General features: G+C 37.8%; 1 protein-coding gene across 2 annotated transcripts in view; it reads left to right on the top strand.

The window, feature by feature from the left end:
* Positions 1-21592, top strand: part of ARID2 (AT-rich interaction domain 2) — a 92509-nt gene that overhangs the window by 66825 nt on the left and 4092 nt on the right. For both annotated transcript variants that reach the window (XM_068190048.1, XM_068190049.1), the window contains 6 exons: positions 361-495; positions 954-1153; positions 1525-4358; positions 11766-11914; positions 17501-17639; positions 17739-17824. In XM_068190048.1, coding sequence (XP_068046149.1) covers positions 361-495; positions 954-1153; positions 1525-4358; positions 11766-11914; positions 17501-17639; positions 17739-17824 — 3543 coding nt within the window. The remainder of the gene's footprint in view (positions 1-360; positions 496-953; positions 1154-1524; positions 4359-11765; positions 11915-17500; positions 17640-17738; positions 17825-21592) is intronic.

Consider the following 21592-nt stretch of genomic DNA (forward strand, 5'->3'; position numbering starts at 1 on the left):
AGAGCTGTGGAGAGGAGATGCCAAGAAACCATGCATTCTCATTTGTTTTTGCAGAATATAAAGTAAAAAAGGGATAGGTGTAGACAGTTTTGCATAAATAATAAAGAATACGTATATAAGCATGTAAATAAGAGTACAGTCAGTAAAACTGACTGTAGGTGTTAGAGGTCCAGTATGTTAATTCATAAACAGTGAGAAAGTGTGGAAGAGGCATCTGACCAAACAATATACTAAAATGCTTTTTTTCCATGTTGTTGGCAGATCTCAAAAGTGTCTGTGATACACACTGAACTGTTTTAACAACCCCTTTAAAAATACTCTCTCCATATTTTGCCTCATAGTTTATTTTTTCTTCTTCAGGTTGAATGCCCATTTTGAAGTGAACCTTGATTGCTCAGTCTCTCGAGCAGAAATGTACTCTGAATACCTCTCTACTTGTAGTAAATTAGCTCGAGGTGGAATCCTAACATCAACTGGATTTTATAAATGCCTGCGGTAAGACAAGAATTTATGTAGCAGTAAAGAAACAATTGTATGTTCTCAAAACTAACCAATAGTTTTAGATTTCTTTGAAGAGAGATCTGCTGAGTTGAAAGACGTCCAGTTTTGGAATTTTAATTGAAACAAATGTTTAGTGTTTGTTTAATTTTATTTCGTTCTATTTCAAGATCTTTGAATGCATTCCTTTACTGCCTCTAGTCCTTCTAATTCTTTCTGCAGTAGTTTTTTGAGATTTTGTAATTTTCACTTAGGTTCTATGACATCTCAGCCATCTGGGGGACCGACCTGCTAGTCTCAGTGTTGAACACTAATATGCTATTGGAAAATCCTGCTTTGTTGTAAAGATGCAGGCGTTCCTTCTATTACTCTGCACACAAGAGCAGTTAGGTAAAAGACATTGTGAGAGTTGAGTTACTGTGTTTATTAACTTGGATTTATGTTGTGTTTGGCAGAACTGTGTTTCCAAATCATACCGTGAAGAGAGTAGAAGATCCAAGTAACAATGGTCAAGCACATATACATGTGGTAGGAGTGAAGAGGAGAGCTATACCACTTCCCATTCAGATGTACTATCAGCAGCCACCAACTTCGTCTACCCCAGTTGTGCGGGTTGATTCGCTTCCTGATGTGTCTTCGTCTCCTTTGCCAGCAGGTTTTTAACTTAATTATGTATAAAGTATTTTGCATTGATCCTGAAGCCATAAGAAAAGTCAGAAGTTTTTGAACATAGCTTGAAAATGTTAGAAGTTGAGGCCACATATTTTGAGTTCATTCAATATTGTTGAGAATAGTATTGCAGTATTTCCTTGCATGCCATTCTAGTCTTTGACGTGTAACCCATAAGCTTTCTAGTCAGCAGACAAGCCATTGTTGCTGCATCATTAATTCAGACTCTGTAGAGCTGAGAAAAGAAACTGCTTCATGTAGAATTGCAGTTTCAGATCTTGGATTTTTAAAAATTTGTTAGTTAATGTGTTTGAAGTAATCTCTGCTTCCCAACTTTTACTGTGTTTATTTCAACAGGAATCCCACATGGGCTACCAAGTGTAGGAAATCACTATCAGAGGACCCCTATTAACCAGTCTTCAACTTTGACAGCAACTCAGATGTCTTTTCCAATTCAAGGTGTTCACACTGTGGCACAGACTGTTTCTAGAATTCCACAAAATCCTTCTATTCATACACAACAAAATGCTCCAATGACTGTTATACAGAATAAAGGTCCAATATCCTGTGAAGTAGTGAAGGCTGCAGTAATACAGAGCTCTGTTCCTCAGTCTGCAGTTCCTGTTCCTATTGCAGTAGGAGGAGCTTCTAATCAAAATCACAGCACCACAGGCCAGCAGCCGTCTGTTACAGTTGTGAGTTCTCAGATGCTTCACCACCAACCTGTAATTCAACAACAGTCCCCACTGCACGCAGTGGTACCAGGACAGATACCTTCAGGCACTCCTGTTACGGTAATTCAGCAAGCTGTACCTCAGGGTCATATATTTGGCAGAGTACAAAACCTACCAGCATGCAGTTCAGCAGTTTCACAGGGTCAACAGCTAATCAGCACATCATCACAGCCCGGGCAGACATCATCTCAGCAGTCCTCTGTGGGTAACCAGCAACAAGATACAGTCATCATAGCACCACAGCAGTATGTCACAACCTCTGCATCTAACATTGTTTCTGCTACCACAGTTCAAAATTTCCAAGTAGCAGCTGGGCAGGTGGTTACAATTGCAGGTGTTCAGAACCCACCAACATCTAGAGTAGGGTTTCAGAATATTGCACCAAAGCCTCTGCCATCTCAGCAAGGTCCACCTGCTGTGGGGCAGCAGCCACAGCAGCAGCCTCCACCACCATCCCAGCAAAGTGTAGTGATAGTAAGCCAGCCAGCTCAGCAAGGTCAGACATATGCACCAGCCATTCATCAAATTGTGCTTGCTAACCCAGCTTCTATTCCTGCTGGCCAAACTGTCCAGTTGGCTGGACAGCCAAGCATTACTCCATCATCTTCACCGTCCCCTGGTCCAGTTACAAATAATCAAGTCCCTACAGTTATGTCATCTTCATCTACCACTCCTCAGTCACAAGGACCCCCTCCTACTGTTAGCCAGATGCTTTCTGTAAAGAGGCAGCAGCAGCAGCAGCATTCACCAGCATCATCGCAGCAGCAGGTACAGGTACAACAATCGATGCAAATGCAAGTTCAGTCACAACAAGCTAATACGGGAGTTGGCCAGCCCAACTCTGGTGAGTCTAGCCTGATAAAACAACTGCTTCTTCCAAAAAGAGGCCCCTCAGCTCCAGGGGGGAAGCTTATACTCCCAGCTCCACAGATTCCTCCACCTAACAATGCAAGAGCTCCTAGCCCTCAGGTGGTTTATCAGATGGCCAATAACCAGACACCAGGTTTTGGAGTTCAAGGACAGTCTCCAGCTCAGCAGCTGCTAGTTGGACAGCAAAATGTTCAGCTGGTCCCGGGTGCAATCCCACCCCAAGGGGCAGTGCAAACAGTACCCATTTCTAATTTACAGATATTGCCAGGCCAGTTGATCTCAAACAGCCCAGCAACTATTTTCCAAGGGACTACTGGCAACCAGGTTACGATAACAGTTGTGCCAAATACGAGTTTTGCTACTGCAACTGTGAGTCAGGGAAATGCAACTCAGATAATTGCTCCAGCAGGAATTTCAGTGAGTGGAGCACAGACAGGAGTTGGGCTACAGGTGCAAACCCTTCCAGCTACTCAAGCACCTTCAGCTGGACAATCACCGTGTACTGCTGCTCCCCCATTCAAAGGTGATAAAATAATTTGCCAAAAGGAGGAAGAAGCAAAGGAAGCAACAGGTTTACACATTCATGAACGTAAAATTGAAGTTATGGAGAATCCTTCCTGCCGAAGAGGATCTGCAAACACCAGCAATGGGGATGCAAAAGAAAATGAAATGCAGGTGGGAAGTCTTTTAAATGGGAGAAAGTATAGTGACTCCAGTCTACCTCCTTCTAACTCAGGGAAAACACAGAATGAGGCCAATCAGTGCTCACAAGTCAGTAATGGGCCATCATTAGAAATGGGTGAGAACGGAGCTCCTGGAAAGCAGAACTTTGAACAAATGGACACACAGGAAATAAAAAGTGATTTGAAGAAGCCCCTAGTTAATGGAATCTGTGATTTTGATAAAGGAGATTGTTCTCATTTGAGCAAAAACATTCCAAATCACAAAACTTCCAATCATGTAGGAAATGGTGAGATATCTTCAGTGGAACAACAAGGGAATTTGGATGCCACGCAGCAAGATACTGCCAAAGGTGATCAAGGGGAAAGAATTTCTAATGGGCCTGTATTAACTTTGAGTAGTTCACCTGTTGTAAGCGGTACACAGGAGGCTGCAAAACTGTTAACCCAGCAACTTAGTGGTACCAACACTGATTTACCTAATGGACCTCTAGCTTCAAGTTTGAATTCAGATGTGCCTCAGCAACGCCCAAGTGTAGTTGTCTCACCACAATCTACAGCCTCTGTTATACAGGGGCATCAAATCATAGCAGTTCCACACTCAGGACCTAGAGTGTCCCAGTCTACCCTGTCCTCCGAAGTTCGGTCTACTAATGGCACAGCAGAATGCAAAACTGCAAAGAGGCCAGCAGAGGATAATGACAGGGAAACTGTTCCAGGAATTCCAAATAAAGTAGGAGTTAGAATTGTTACAATCAGTGACCCCAACAATGCTGGTTGCAGTGCAACTATGGTTGCTGTGCCAGCTGGAGCGGATCCAAGCACTGTAGCGAAAGTAGCAATAGAAAGTGCTGTTCAACAAAAGCAGCAGCATCCAACCACGTATATACAAAGCATGGTCACACAGGTATGTTGCAGTGTTCTTTTTATGTTTATTCTGACTGTGATTCTGACTAATACTGTGAAATAACATGACTGAAAATGTGAGCTCAGTCGATACCTCTTGCATAGTATTTCAGATATTCAGAAAAGGATACTTTATGTTCTTCCACAGACTAAAGTTTTAACAGTTCAAATATTTCTTCAGTGCCAGTGACAACAGTGGAATTCAAAATTTGTAGCTTGATAATATGCAGTGAGGAAAGAACTTCTGCTCACTATTTTCTTCCTTAGAGGATGAACTGTTCTGAAAACAACAATGATATGCTGGATGGTGTTGTGAAAATGTCAGTGTTGTTCTGCATTTTGTTCTCGGTCACTTTGGAGGGGTGAATAAGTTTTTTTGGAAAAAAACACACCTGCATCTGGATGGCTGAAATGAGTTGAAGTTCTTGCATTAGAAGTTGGTCTTCAAGGTCTTGTTTTGTGGGTTCACTACAGTTAGGAGAAAGTATTATTTTGTAAATTTGTTGAAATATTTACATTAATTCATTGCAAAATATTCACAAGGTTTTTCAATAAGACAAACATTGTTTTGGGTTTTTTCTTCTCTGTTTGCCAAGCTTTGGTGAGAGTTTGGGCTCTTTTGTCCCTTGATTGAATTTGTTGAACCTTTTGAAAGTGGTTACTCCCTTACACTTTACTAGAAATGAGGTATGGACATTAGGAGTATTTATAAGTGAAATAATCATGTTAGAGATTATTCTGTTCCCTAGAATTTATTTTAGTTTTATACATAGACAGAAAATCACTCTCCATAAAAAACCCATTCCTAACCTGAGTAGGAGCAAAGGGAATAATAGAATGGTAGGTCTGGCAGTTAAGAGTTCTGACAGACCAGAGAGAGGAAGATCTGAGTGTATGTTAGTACATTTTGACCTTGGAGTAACAGATCTTAGCCAGTAAGTGCTGGCTAATGCTACTTCATTTTCTGTGACAAGCTGGGTTGCTCTTGAAAACTCTTTTGACTTTTCGAGTTGTCAAAAATCACGGTTAACAGTTAACAAGTTTCTTCCTTTTTTACTTTCTCTACTTCTTGCTTCTAACCGTGCCAGTGCACAAAGTTAATTCTTCAAATGTATTTGAATGTCTTTGAACTCACTCCTAAATTTTTGCTTAGGTTTTGTTGGGGGGAGATCTGTATTTTTCTAATATGTTATTTATCTTTGCTCTTAATAGAAATAATTTGATCAAAATTAGTAGTGTCTATTAGCAGCATCGGGACAACATGCTAGGTTTTCTGTAGTGTGGATATATTAGCAAGGCATTGCTTTTTACACCAAGTGTCTTTATTACACAGTTTGAATTTCTGTTGTAGCTTCTTAAGGATTTGGCCGAAGTACAAAATGGTGTGGCTGCCTCTTGAATGGAATAGGTTTATTTATTCCCTCAATATGTATTTGAAAAGAATTTGCAGTTGTATCTCAAGCAGCTACACGTGTTTAGATTTTAAGAATTTTGAGAAGGGAGTAATGCATTTAACCATTTCATTTGATTCTGATAATGTATATCATGATACTAGAGGGGGAGGATAGAAAAAAAAATTTCTGTGCTGATAGTTTCTTCTTTACACTATTCCTAGTATCACTATAATTAATAGTTACTACATTTTTCATTACCTCTGCAAATAGAAACGCTGCCTGCTGGGTGTGCCATTTGGTAGAAATTTGCAGATCAGAAAAACTTGGTTTAATTTCTCCCTACCTGAAAGCTTGCTCATTCTGCTGTCTGTTGGATGCCCTTCCTTTCTTCAAAATTAAAGAAATATGGGAGAAATGAGTTAAGTAGTTTTGAACTTGGTGAGAAATTTATTCATTAACTATTTGCCTTAGCCATATGTCTGTATATTTATGAATCATATCTATTCATAATATTGCAAGTACAGACTTAGAGTTGAACCCATTTTAGTGTACTCTGTTCAGATATAGTGATCATCATAGTTAGGCTTAGGATGTGCAGAGATATTTACCACTTCTTTAAAATTAATATGTTGGATTATAAACTACCAAAATCACCCTGGCCAGCTCTTTTTCTTTCTCTAAAGCTGCTGAGCAACTGCAATAGCCATTGCTTTTCTGGAAAAGGAGATGTTAAATATTTCCAATATTAAGTCTGCTTTTAGGAGTATTTTTAAATATCCAGAAATGTAGCCAAAGTCTCATAAACTTGGTGTGACTTTTAGTGATGACTTCATTTAAGATTAGGCCTTGTGTTAGTCTTCTATTTTCTCCCTCACATTTTGAGTCTTCCTCACCCGATAAGCAGCTTCCTTGTCGTTAACTTTTTTGAAAGGCAGCAGCTGAGGAACACTTTTTTTCACTTGAGCATCTTCATTGTTTTATCCTCTCTGAAGTACCTAAGTATGTATTGGCTGTCTTGCAGAAGAAAAAGGGAGAGCATGGTTTTTACTGCAAACACTGTGAAATTGATTAGAAATAAAATCCAGTGGAGAAAAACAGTGGGGGACAGAGAATAAAGGGATATTAGCGATGGCAAAATTACATAGCTGCTTAAGCTTTTAGTGTGTGATTTCCTGTTTGCTTGTTAGCAAACAGCTTTTATTTCAGAGAAGTGTGAAAGGGAGAGGAGAAAAAAAATTGTAATAAAAGTAAAACCAAACAGGAAGACTGAAAAATGAGGTTCAGGGGACAGAAAAGGAAGGAGCGTATTGGTTATGCAACTACAGTAGGATTAGCTGTCATGAACTACAGAGAGGAGAAAGGGAAGATGCTTGAAAATAAGGAAGGATGACCAAATAAGGCAGGAGTGGAACAACAATCTGAAAACTAAGGAAAGCAAGAAAGCATTAAATAATCCTTAAGGGAATGTAGAAGTTAAGAGAAATTTGTTTCCTTATATGAAAGGTAGTTTGAAATGGGATGATACAGTGTGCTTGGGGAAAAATGTTAATTTAATTGGCCTATTAAAATTGTATACTGGCTGTTTATGGGATAGCCCATGTAAGTGCCATTAAAATCCAGTTTGACGAATAGAGGTTTCTTGTGTATATAATCTGAGATTATTCCCTATTAATTGTATACCTCAGCAAAGCTTGTTGAGAAATAACTGTATGTATACTGAATATTTAAAAATTTCTTTCCATATTTTGCAGTATGATAAACAGGGGGATCTGTTAGTTATGTCAGAATAGGTACACATGATACACAGGGTGTTGCAATTTTGTTCTTATATGTCCATCTGTATTTTGTAAACTCGTGAAATGTACTCTTGCGAGGAGACAGAATGGGTACTGTACTTTTTTGGCTTCCTTTTATTTTGGTGCTCTCTGTTCATGGTATATTGCTTTCCTGAGGCATTGTGCTAGACTGTTGGTTGAAAAAGAAATGAGCAATTACCTATCTGTATGCTTTTCTTTGCTACATTTTCTTATTCCTCTTCAGACGCCTCCAAAACATCTGTTGAACATAACCATGTTGGTTTGTCCCACTTGGTGTGTGTTTTAAAGGAATGCTCTGATATCATGCCAAGTTCTTAGAATTGAGCATATCTGATTTAAATTGCCTCATCTGGCTTTTAAAGTAATGACTTTCTTGCTCATCACTGTCGTTCCGGCACAAACAATGCACGCCCATTTCTCTTAAGGCTGCCCACTTGAAACATGCTTGTGTTGAAATTTAGGTGGCAAAATTTGTGTGGCCTTGGCTGTTTGCTCCTGCTCTCTGTTGATTGGAAAGGTGAGAATTACCATGCACCAGAAAGCAGGTGTGTAGCTCCAGGAGGTGTAATTCATTCCTAGCCACAGAGCAAATGAGTTGCTCAGCTGGAAGCAGTGAAATACAGAATCTGTGTGCTTTTATTGCCCTTCACTTGTGAAGCACACTGTTGCAAGGATGCATAAACTTCTCAGTAATCTAACAGGAAAAGAACATTTCTTTTGGTGCCTTCTTATCCACTTGATCCCTTTCTGACACTCAAATACTGCTCCATTTGTTTTCAGCTTATGCATTTTTATGGATGTTTTCATTAGCGTGAATAAGCTAAACAAAATGTTGTCATATCAAGCTGTAAATCCTGTTATTCTTTAAAAGTATTTTTACTAATAATTAACTGCTTCTTTTTAAATTACATGTTATTTACAGTGGCTGTGCACATGTTAGTGGTGGGAATAAAATGCAGCTTAATGCTTTTAAAGTGTGTATGGCCCTACATGTCAACAGAATCCCCAACACACTGGGATGCACAGTGTTCTCTTGCTGGTGGCACAGCAGGCTTTTTAAATAGAATGTGCAGGTGTCCTGATAAAATAGTTATCTCTTCATGCATAAAGGGAATAACATTTTTGGTTCTGTCAAACAGAAGTGGAGGCCCCATCTGGCCTCAACTCATAGGGTTTGTTAGTCCTACCACACAGGGAGCTTCTGTGCCCAAAGTGTAGGAGCTCTTGTGCATAAAATTAAATTAGCATCTTAGTAAACAGTCCATTCTAGTTAGCAGAAGGTTCTTAGTTGTACTCTTGGTTATCATGACCAGGCTGAATTTCTTCCCCCTCTCCAATACCTCAGTCTCGAGTCAACCCAGTCTAGATATAATCTCTACCTGCTTATTAGAAGTAGGCTCTAGCGTCTGCTCTGTAAGTAGACTGTACAGGCATCAAGGGTTTGTATTTGTGTACTTTAGGGTTGAGTGTAAACCCTACTGAGATAGATGATGCTGCTCTAGAGGTACCTTTCAGTCCCAAGATTCTGTGAGGAAAGGGCTAAGTGGTGGTAGTTGCAAATTGTATCATGGAGAGGTCTAATTTGATTATAAAAGGGTGTTGTGAAGCACGTTCAAGTGTAGCAGAGTACTGGGCATTTGTTTTCTTGGGAAACCTGGATTCATTAAATGTTTTTACTAGAGGAGGAAATTTTCTGGAATCTTTATGCCCCAGGGAAAGACTTCATGATGTTACTTTTCTTATACTTAATTAGGGAAAAGTTAGTATTTGTCATTGTTTAAAGAAATAAGTGAATTAACATAATCATTGCATATGAGCACTGTGAAGTAGGTAGCACCTAGCAAGTATTTCTAGGTATATTTCTGTTAGAAAAAGGAGTTTAATTTCTGAAAAACAAAGGCTATACCTAATTTTAGTGATATCCCATGTGTCATGTTATTACTAAACTAATACATGACAATAGAGGGAAAAGGAAACCAAAAATTAGCGTTGGTCTTTACGAATCTTTCTGATCTCTTGAATGAAGAGAGGAAAGCTTTGTGATGGTTGACTGTAAAGCTTTCATTTCTAAAATAAAATAAAAAATGCTAGGAGCAAATGTAACTTTGCTTTACATGTTGATTTAAAAATATAATCAAAAAAGCAGATAGGCAAGCAGTGGATTTGTCTTAAAAATACATGAAAGTTGTGTCCACCAAGTTTGAGTGAAACTTCTCCACAGTAGAGCAGTAAGAAGAGAATTTTAAACAACAGCAACTATTTTACATGTTTGTTTTCAATTTATTAGCTTTTTATCTCACAGGAAAAAAAGGGGAGAAAAATGGGAGGGGACACTGAATGATAACTTTTTGTCCTGAAAATTTGTTTCTTTTTCTGAGCTCTTTCATTTTCAGCATGCAACATTTTGTGTTGTATATCTCAGATCAACTTATTAAAAATAAACAATTTTTCAATGAGATCATATTAAAACATTTGAATACCACTAGGAGAGCTTGCCAGAGAAACCCTTGAGAAAATTCATAATTCCAGATTAATTGCAGGGTTGGCTTTGAATTGAGTAAATAATACATGAACCACATTGAATGATGAGAATTAAGTGAAATACTGAATTCATTCAGTAGGCTCATTTTCTCTTCAGCACATTAAATGAGACAGAAGTTCTACAGGGATAAAAAGTCACATAAAAGACCATCAGAATGTGTTGATACTGGGATGCCAAGTGAAGGTTGCAAAACAAGTTATACTGCTGACACTCCATTATTTTACTTGCAGCTTAATTTTAAAAATGCCTTTTTAAGGGGGTGTTGCTATTAAAAAACTCCACTTGTGTTTACTTTTTGTTGGAAGATACCTTGTGAAGGATTCATTACCCATTCTGTGAAATAGCTTAATGGTCTTTAGGTGAAAATCATTGCTGAGTTCAAAATAGTTTGTAGTTATGACTAATGGACTCAAATCCTTTCTTACAATTTTTCATGTATGTGGATGGATCACAGGCATCATAAGTAGTTGTGCTGTACTCAGGAGTTTTGCAGAGTTTTTCCTTATTTTTATCATGTTTTATTGCTTGGATATGGGATGTGTTTTGATTTTGATAGGCTTTTTTGCTGTCTCTTGGGTCATGTTAATACACTGGTATACTGACATGTAGTATAATCTATGATAGTTATTAACTCACTGCCTTGTATGACTGCTGTCCACAATGCCAACAGAGATCAGCAGGAAGACAATGTATGTCAATATGGAAATGAAATGTTAGAAATTGAAGTTAGCAATTGGTTTCTTTGTAGTGAAAGTCTAAAGTTTCTCAGTAACAGAGCTGTAAAGATCTAAATGTGTGCACCATTGGAAAGTGTTTGCTTATAGTATTCTTACACAGACTTGGAAGTAATTTTATTTGATCTCTTGAGAGTGTGAATTTGTTTTCAAACAGTGGGGAAGAAAAGTATGTCTTCATATCTAAATAATATTCAAAAGCTTTTTTTTTCTACTGTCGTCATCCTTACAAACTTCTTGCTGACCAGAGCCTTCCAGGAAAAAAAAAGAAGAGAAACAATATTCTGACACAGACACTGTTTTGAAATTAAAAGTTCAGCATTCAGTATCCATTATTCAGAAAAAGAAACAAAATTAGTTTGGGTTTATGTATTTTTAGGTAATTTCAGAGATAATTTTAGTTGAGTGCTTAGTGTTTTGTTATATTGCAGGGGAGCAAGGGGGACATAATTTTGCTTTCTGAAATGTTTCTCTTTTCATTGTATACAAGTTGTTCAGTATCATCAGGCATTCTGAGCATGTAGTGCTATTCCCTGTGCTGATGATACTGCAGTGCCTTGAGTTTGCATGAGTTTTTTTCCTTTTCTTAAATAACAACAAAGCGTTTGAACAATAATGTTAACCTTGGCTCCACTAGTGCCCTTGAAAAATTTCTTTGCAGTCATAATTCTGTATTTGAATTTGGGCATGAAGTTTATTATTTGAGTATTAGGAAGTTCCGCATAAGTACTACAGTGTAAAAGTTGTTTGTACCTCATGTTACTGTGTCTTACTAATGCTTATTCAGAGTTCAGAGTATTAAAAATTGAGCATCTGTGGTGGATTGAGGTGTAAAACAAAAAGTCTTTTTCAACAAGCAGTAAACTGTATGTCAAGTCTAGAAATAAGCCCTGTTTAAAATTGTTTTTACTTTTTCTACAGAGCACACCTGCAACGTCAATACCAACAGCTCAAGTACAGGGCCAGCAGATGAATTTGCAGCCACCTTCATACACTGCAGCAAGTCAACATGCAGAGCAAATGAAAAAACCTGGACAGAACTTCATGTGTCTGTGGCAATCTTGTAAAAAGTAAATGGCTCCTTTATTTACCTTTTACTGATATGTAACAGATGCTTGTATACAGAAGGTGATTCTACAAGTTCCATCCATTCTGTTTCCCTGAGTTACCTTATACTTTGTAAGTGGTGGAAAGAAAAAGTGAAAAGTGTTGAGGAAATTGAATGAGACGGGGGAAGGCAAGACACTTAACTGCTCTCAGTTATACTTTAGAGCATAAAATGAGTATTATGTGACTTTCTTGAAGTATATTGATTCTTTAGTAACAAAAAATAGTTGTGTAGTTCAGTTTAAAACAATTCTGAGCTCTGAAGCATGTTCTCTGTGTTGCAAATATAAAAATAGTTCCTGTACTGCAGTTACAAATTATGTCTTGACGTTTTCTTATGTTTCCAGTTTTGCGAGCAGGGTGTTGCACTTCAATGTCCTGGTCACAGTCTTATTTAGCTTATGACTAATTTTGTTAATTACACCATTTGTGTTCCAGAGGATGCCATTGTCTTGAAAGGAAGTAGTAAGAAACTGGGTTTTAAGACTAGACAGCCATGATTTAATTTTTTTTTTTAATTTGCTTCTGTTGTTCTTAGAGAGGAGTGAACTACCAGACATTTAGATGTAGGCTTATAGAAACTTGATGCAACTCTTATGGAAAGTATGTGTATCTTGACACCGATTTTTAAAATAACTTAGGTTTGTGAATACGCTTAGTTTGTGGGCAAGGGCAGAGAGTTGGTGAAAAAAAGGTCATTGTCAAATAGCCACTTTGAAAAGTGGAGACAAACTGTGAGTGAGAAAAGTTGCATAACAAAAAAAAGTGACAGCCTCACCGTTGTAGGATGACAAAGTGAACATAAAGCTGATTTGACAGAAAGCTGGTGGGAAATTAAAAAAATTGGGATGAAAATATGGAGAAGTTTAACTGTTTGAAACAGATAGTAAAAATAAGGGATTTTATCAGAATTATAGGAATACTGTATGAGAGTTAGTATGAAACTCCTGAAGGTATAATTTCTGTTTTTTTCATTCCTTGCAAACATAATTCTAAGATCATTCAGTCAATGCAAGCGATCTGGTGCTTTTTAAATCATTGCACTACTTTCACTTTAAAAGTGATTTTTCTTTCTTTGATAGGTGACGCTTCTCTGTGTAAGAAATATATGTAAGACTTTACTTACTCTGTAGTTTCCTCCCTTACTACTAATAAATAGATCTGTAGAGCCATAGTCTGCTGGCTGCACAGTAGATGCATTAACTCATGCCTAAGTATTGGTGGGTTGCATTGAGGTTGAAATGAAAGGCTGGGACAGTGTCACAGCAGAAGACTTGCCAGCTTATAACATGTCAAAGAGTTTGCTGAACTACAGTTTTAAAGTATAAGACACCAACTTCATTCCATGTCTAAGGTTACATAGGATAAGCTGTGTTGGGGCAGGAGGAGGAGCAGTAGTATTAAATTGCCTTACATTATCAGTCTTTTTGTAGTCTGTCTTAAAATACAACTCCAGAAGGTTTACCTGAGACTGAAGTTCAGGGCTACAAGGCCATTGGTCTCTGTATTTTGCTCCATGCCTAGTGAATTATTTCTGTTCCTTTAGTTTAACTGGCTGTTACTTCCTGTACTGCTTTTCATTCATGGTTAAATTGCATTATTTTCAAAAGCTTTCAGAGATTTTTGCGTTAATAGATTTAGTTTATATGACACACAGCTCTTGTTTTTAAGCTGTCACTTTTAAAATAGTTATTTCAGTCCCAGCCTAAAACCAGTTCAGATGAACTATACATTTGACCTTCTCTGTGGTGAAGAGAGAACCAAAATGTTAAGTTAGCATTTTCCTCAAATATGTATTGTTTATTCATATTTCATGAACAGCCTGATTAAAACAGGTATATCAAATCTCCTGTAGGCTTCCTGGTTCTGTTAGATGTAAAGAAAAATACGTAATTGCCATCTGGGTGGTTTTTTTTGTTTTGTTTTGGTTTTTTTTTTGTTTGTTTGTTTTTTGGTTTTTTGGGGTTTTTTTTTTTTGTAGTTCTCAATCTTAACTGCTTTTATTGAGTAGGTTAAGTGGGAAACAAGAAGATTCTTTTGAGTGGGTCATTAGTCTGTGTGAACTTCACATTCACTTCTTGGTTTCATTCTCAATTGCATAGCAATTTTTTTCCCCTAGGATTAAGCAGGCAGTTTCGTCACAGTAGAATGATAGAATGCTGGGGTTTTTTTTGTGATATTTGTCACTAACTGGAAAGATATGACAGGAGGCACATTTGAAAAAATAAGTTTCACCTGTTTCTCTGTGCATGTTCTTTAGTTTAATTCTCAAAAATACCAGCATTATGTTTTCCTTCAAAGATGCCGTGCAGAAGTTAGTGAAGGCCTTAAACATTTTATTGTGAAGCAGGATAAATATGAATAAACAAAATGGTATGTTCTTTTCCTACTGACTAATTTGACTGCTCCAGTTAGCAACGTTCCAGTGGTGCGTACTGGTGGTTTGGTTTGGGTTTTTTAGAAATGAATGAGGAAACATTAGACCAAGATTTGAAGTGCCACAGATTTAGTAGTGTCTAAAGACTACAACAAGATGAGGCTGAATTATGCAAATAGTTGAAATGATTGGCCTCTGGCAGATCTGTTCACATTTAATATCTGAAGTGGACATAAAATTCTAAAAGGTGTCAGTCAGCACATTACTTTGCATTAAGGATGTAGCAGAAAGTAGGTGTTTTCCTTTGAACTTTCAGCTGTCTGCAGGTACTGCTAATTGTATGCAGCTTAATTTAAAAGCTGCTGTTTTGTTTCACAGGCAGGCAGATGTCTGCTCTTGAATTGCTTTGTATTTAAAAAGTAAATTGAAAATGCTATTGGATCTCCAGTGCCTGTCAGGTCAGCTATTAATGTTCTGTTCAGCAGTTGAACAGAAGGATGGATGAATTAAGTGTGTAACAAGAGTCTAGACTGAACTGACCATATTGTCAGTACGCAAGCTTTTTTTATTACAATAGTTAGGTGTTTCTTTAAGGAAAAACAGTTTTTCTCTGCAAAATGGTACTAAGTTTAAATCTTTATAGGTCAGTGATTGAAGTGTATAACACTGAATATATTATACAGTGAATGAGCCAACATAGCTGAAATAGCTTTATTTTTCTGAAGCTTTGCCATGTTGAATGAAATGTTTTGGTCTGTATTTTGGATTTCACTTAGGCCATGAAATTTGTTTCATCTGTGCCAGAAATTATTCATAAAATGGTTAGTGCCAGGCTTAAGCTGAATCCCCTTTATTGTGGGAAGATCTTTCTGTCCTCTGAAACACCCACTGGTGAGCCAGTGTAGATGTAAAACATTTTATTTTCATTTCCTACTATGGGTTATCTGGACCAACAGCAAGAGGCGGGTATTTCTTCTTCTCAGCTCCCCTTCAGTAAGAGGTAACTGGCATGTAAAAGATGAATGATTTTAAAGAGAGTAGTATTTATTATCAATGCAAAAGGTAATTGCTGTATTACAGGTAGTTACGGCAGTAGCATTCAGTTTGTAACTAAGACTTGTCTGTGGGTGAAATTAGCTCTTTGTCTTCATAGTGTTCAGGTATCAGTATCTGTACGCTTAGGCCTAGGCATCATTTGCAAGTATGTTTGCATAATGGACACTACTGAAAGTAGTAGTGGGATGTGGTAGGAGGTGGCTGGATCAAAGCACTCACTGATCTGCTGTTCATAAGCTGAGAGTGTGTGAGGGCAGCTGGTGGCAATGACTTTCCAAATGGTAGCAGCTAGGTTTCTAGACCTCTTTGGTCCAAACATTAAGTGGGTATTGATGAACTGGGTTAGTTGTATTGTAGTGAATTTTGAGCAGCAAAATCTTTAGGCCATTTTTTTTTTTTTCTGTTGAAGTAAGGGGCCTAATTTGTAACATGTGTGAAACATAAGGTGTATATATAGGCAAAAAAAGCACCAGTGTTTTGAATCATTCACTATTTTCATGTCATGTATTTTGAAATGCAGCGATTCTCCTTTTTACCAGCTTATATATGTTACAATAGCTCATCATTTGTCTACATGAGATTGGAGGTAGCCTAGGTTGCAGCAGTCATGCATTGGTGAAGCTTGCAATCTTGAGAAATTCAAGTCAGGTAAGGAGTTAAGTCAGGCTCTTGAACTTTAAGGCAGACTTCTAGCTGTTAGGGGAGATTCTTGGGGAGAGAGGAGTGGAACAGAGCTGGCAAAACTAGAACTGAACCTGGCAAGTTACGCAGAAAATAACAGGAAGGGCTTGTACAGGTACATTAATCAGAAGAGAAGTGTCAAAGGCTGTGTACCCTTGCTGGTTAACAGGTAACAACAAACAAAGCCAGCATGGCTTCACCAAGGCAAAATCCTGTCTGACCAACCTCATGGCTTTCTGTGATGGAGTAACTGCATCAGAGGGTAAGGGGAGGGCTACAGATATCATTTCTCTGGACTTCTGTAAAGCCTTTGACGTGGTACCCCACAACATCCTTCTTCCTAAATCGGAGAGAGATTGATTTGATAAGTGGACTGGTAGATAAATTCGGAATTGGTTGGACAGTCGCATCCAGAGGGTGGGGATCAGTGGCTAAGAGTCTTGGTGGACTTCAGTGACACATGGTGTCTCTCATGGGTCTCTACTGGGACCAGTATTATTTATTATTTTAATTAATGACAGGGATGAAGGGATCGAGTGCTCCCTCAGCACATTTGCAGATGACACTGAGCTGAGTGGTGCAGTTGACACACCTGAAGCACAGGATGCCATCCAGAGGGACCTGGACAGGGCTGAGCAGTGGGCCCATGGGAATCTCTTGGGGTCTGACAAGACCAAGTGTGAGGTGCTGCTGGATTGGGGCAAACCCTGGTGTCAGCACAGGCTGGGGATGAACAGATCGAGGGCAGCCCTGCTGAGAAGGACTCGGGGGTGCTGGGGGAGGAGAGGCTGGACATGACCCAGCCATGTGTGCTTGCAGCACAGAGAGCCAGTCAAGGGAGATGATTCTGCCCATCTACTCTGCTCCAGTGAGACCCCACCTGCAGTGCTGCGTCCAGCTCTGGGGTCCCCAACACAGGAAGGACATGGACCTGCTGGAATGAGTCCAGCAGAGAGCCACTAAGTTGATCAGATTTAAATAAGGTCTGAATCTGACTGCCAGTGGAGAAGGAAAATGGGAGGAGTATAAGAAATTCTCTTGTATAAATATATTTTATATTTTTACATATAAATATAAAAATAAATAAACCTCATCTAGTTTAGCTCTTCATAGTTTGTTGCTGTATTTTACTTGTATTGCAGAGAATGGGTCTGTTGGAATTAACATGCATTATTTCTTTGGTAAAGTGTAAGTAGAAAACAGAACCATGATGTTTCAATCAGATTTGGAAAAATAATATTGACATTTATTTGTAGCTCACTGGTAATATGTATACATCGTTTTGCCTTCAAAATTTTGCAACTTTCCATTTATCAGTGCATGTCTCCATTTAGAAAAAAAAAGTTAACCACTATGAGTTGATGTTTGTTATATTTGTACTTAACAATTCACTGGGGAAAAAATAAAATTAAATTCCTCTCTTCTCTTTTCATAGGTGGTTTCAGACACCATCACAGGTTTTCTATCATGCAGCAACTGAACATGGAGGAAAAGATGTCTACCCCGGGCAGTGCTTATGGGAGGGATGTGAACCTTTCCAGCGGCAGAGGTTTTCCTTCATTACCCATTTACAGGTACAGATTATCTTTCACATGTTACTTCAGAAAACAGTAGGAATTTCATGGTAAATTTCTCCACACCATTCTTACTGCCTTTCTCTTTTCCTCAAATAGGATAAGCACTGTTCCAGAGATGCTTTGCTTGCAGGATTAAAGCAAGATGAACATGGACAAGCAGGAAATCAGAAGCCTTCCAATAAGTAAGATATTTGAGTCTCGTTAACAGTAGAAAAAAAAAAGAGAATTAGAAATTATTGAAAGAATTTGTTTATAACTTGCCTTATCAGGTGAAACTCTGCATATATAAGAATCTGTTAGCAAATTTGAGGTCCGTTCCAGTAAGACTAAAATGGGACTAGATTCTGATGTAGTTGCAGTTCCCTTAAAAAAAACCAAACCAGGTAATTCTTTAAAGTATGTGGGTCAAAACTCTATGATGAACATTGTTCTCAATGTGTTCTCCTATTTTTTTGCCCGACTGCATTTTTATAACTTTTTCATTTTATAACTTTCCTTGTAACAGGGAAGTGTTTGTCATACAAGTGGAAAGCTATTTATTGTGTACGGTTCATGTGTCACACAGCTGAGATGGATTGTCTTGCAACTTGTTATATTCCTTCCAGTTTTGTGGTCTAAATTTGGGCTGATTTGATCCAGCAACTGTTGTAATAAACTTTCCTTTAAACATGCAAACAAGATAAATTATAAAGACTCCTCGGAGTCTTCTGATTTTTGTTGCTGTCTAAAATCAGATTTGGCTCTTCTCTTTCCCAGAATGATTTTGACCATCTGGAATTAATATTGCAGAGTGCAACCCCATTGGTGTGATGTTTTGGGGCTGGCTGTGTTAATAGTGGAATTGTTCAAGGTTCAATTACTTGTAGAAGTGTGTTAAGACCTGGCCTTTGTTAGTAACTGACTGGAACCACTTTAGATGTAATTACATGGTCCCAGGCAGAATTTTGCAGTTCTGTTTTGTGGCTTGTAAAACTGCTACCAAGCTGCTGGAGGCAGCAGAGAAAGTCAAGTTATGAAAACTGAGAAATTTAGTTTGAGAATCCTTTTATTTTTTAATATAAAAAAACATCTTAACACAGACTTACAATTGCTTTATGGGGCCTTGTTTCATTAAACTGAGCAACACTCAGAACTTGGAAAACCACAGAAAGAAGAATTATAGTAATGTAGTCTTAAATACTTGGTAAGTGAGAAGTGTAGGGCTGAGACCATCTACTAGCATGATGTGTTCTTAACTCTGCCTTTTCATCATGTTCCATCAAACAGATAAGATATTCCAGTAGCTACGTGTCCTCACAAGCTTCTTTTAAATTGGCATAGGTACTCATAGGAGAAAAACTGTTCATACATCCCCTCTTGTGAGGCAGAATTCCCTAATTAAGTCAGATTCAGAAAGCAGGAATTTACACACGTAACCAGTTCTTGCTAAAATACCGAGACTGCAATATCACAAGATACTAAGGATGTGATTTTAGAGCACAAATTGAAATGAGAACATTCCTCTGCTTAAAATCAGATGGTTTGTCTTCAAAAGATGTGCTGATGTGGTGCATAGGGACATGGTTTAGTGGTGGATGTGGCAGTGGTTAATATTTAGACTCGGTGATCCTAGAAGTGTTTTCCAGCCTAAATGATACTGCGATTCTGTTCTTACTCTTCATTATATCCCTTATTGCTTCTCACGGCTGTGCATTGCTTATGGTGAGGAAACCAGCTTTAGTTTTTTTTAGATTGCATGGTAAATCAATTTGTTTTTTTTAAAAAAAATGCTCACAGAACAAAAGAGTGGGCTTGCCACATGAGTGGAATCTATTTGCCTTACTGTCAGTTGAACAGTACAGTACAGGAGGTGGGCTGGAAGAAAAGGATGAGATGAGACCTTTCTCTGTCAGCACTTACAGCAGTTAATACACTTCCTGTCTTGTGAAGACGTAAAGGTTCCCTTTCTGTTACTTTTACTCTCCTCCCTTAGCAAACAGGAAGATTTTGGGGAAGTGTAGTGTGTCCCCCACGTTGCCTTACAGCGCTGCTCCACAGTTCTGTTAGCACAGCTGAAAAGAGCATCCAGCAGCTACATGAGGGAGACAAGACTTGATAATTTGCTTTCCAGAATCAATGATGTGTCAGACGAAACCCTGAGCTCACCTCAAGCTATCTTACAGGTTCATGTTTGAAAGCTGTCTTACAAGGTCTTGGCTTAATTTACTTTTTTCTGAGTCCTAGAAGTGTGTCAGATATATCAGCTCACAACTGATACTCCATGTCATTAAACTCTTGTATGGACCTCTGAAGCAACTGAAAAAAAACTGATACTGAGACAAAGCATGTTTTAAGCCATCAACTTTTAGGCATTTATTAGGTGAACTTTCTTCACTGAATCCCTCACTATTTAGTAAAAATTACACTTTTCTCAGAGACTTCAGATGCTGAGTGTTACCAGTGCTGGAAGTAAAACAGAGCAGAATGTAACAGATGAGGACCCATTCCCTAATCATCCTTTCTGTCTATCATAACACCATACCCACTTGAAAAAAATCTGTAATGTCTTTTCTAGAACCAGATAGGCAATGTAAAGCTGCATTACAGAATTGGTTTTATCCCTTATTTCTGTATTTCTTTGCATTTCAAGTTTAATTATTTTATGTTTTCTGGTTTTCAGAGGTAGCTGAGTATTACATTCTGAAAGGTCAGGTAGCCCTGCCAATTTAACTGTGTGTTGACTGTAGCTTTATGCATTGGAATCCTTTTGGATTCGTGGTGATTTTTTTTTTCCTTGTTGCCACTGAAACAAAGGTGAATATTCTTAAAGCTCTGTGGGACTGGGGCAGGAGATTACTTTAAATCACAACATAAATGGTATGGTTTGAAGTTAAGTAGATAATACAATTAAAGAAATTCAAGAAATCTAGATGTTTTGAGAGAGAGATAGATACTTGCCCACAGACACAAGTCAGTTCACTTGAGGTCTGAGTAACTCTTTAAAAATTTCCTTTTTCTTCAAACTTAAAAAGAGAATATAATTTTTTAATATGTTCCTAATTTATTGCAGTTGTCCCCTTTTCAGAATTTCTAGAATAGTAATTCAGCTTTCTAAACTCCGGTATGATAACTGTTGAAGAGACATTCAGAACAGCCTCCATTGATGAATCCTTATGCTTCTCAGTATGGAGGAACAAAATGTTCCAGAAATTAAAAATGAAGGCAGTTATTCTTTTACTGTGATACTCAATCTTTCATTAACATGTCATTGCCCACCAGTTTCTTAATTCAGTCCCTGCCATTCTCCTTTAACTTCATAACTCCTTTATCTTCTCCTTTAACTTCAACCTTTAATTTATTTCACATATTACATATTTTATTTTATATATTTTATATTGTATATGTTATTTGTATTCAGGGAGATGACAGAGTGATCATGAGCTAAGGTGTTAGGGAGGGCTCTGTCTGTTACTACAATAACCCAGTTTTTAGCTGGGCTTCCTTGCTGTTAGAACCTCAGATTACTAAGAAAGTCTCTCTAAGTAGACAATTCAAGTTTTATTCTTAGAATATTCACTTTCAATATATAAGATACCTAAATTAAACTCCTACAGGCTTTCATTCAAAAAAAGTACAGTATTTACATTTCATTTATGCCACATTTACAAGTAAACACTACTTATACTTCTTAACCAAGTTCTACTAACGTATGAAAAGACTTCATAATAATATTGTTCAAAATACTGAAGTGTGGTGATATTTTTCACCACTGATGCTTCAAATTGTTTTTTAGAATGACATTATGAGTAAATCATTAGGTGAACTTGCATATTTATACATTCTGAACTCTGATGGCATGAGTGATTTCCAAGTTTTACATGAAATTCAGCTTTGACTTCAGTGTTAATACTGAAAATGGAGAAATTGCTTCTGCTATATTTGTTATACCCTGCCTAATTTAATTAATCTCA

The sequence above is a fragment of the Anomalospiza imberbis genome, chromosome 5 (genome assembly GCF_031753505.1).
Source record: "Anomalospiza imberbis isolate Cuckoo-Finch-1a 21T00152 chromosome 5, ASM3175350v1, whole genome shotgun sequence".
In the NCBI taxonomy this organism is placed as follows: Eukaryota; Metazoa; Chordata; class Aves; order Passeriformes; family Viduidae; genus Anomalospiza; species Anomalospiza imberbis.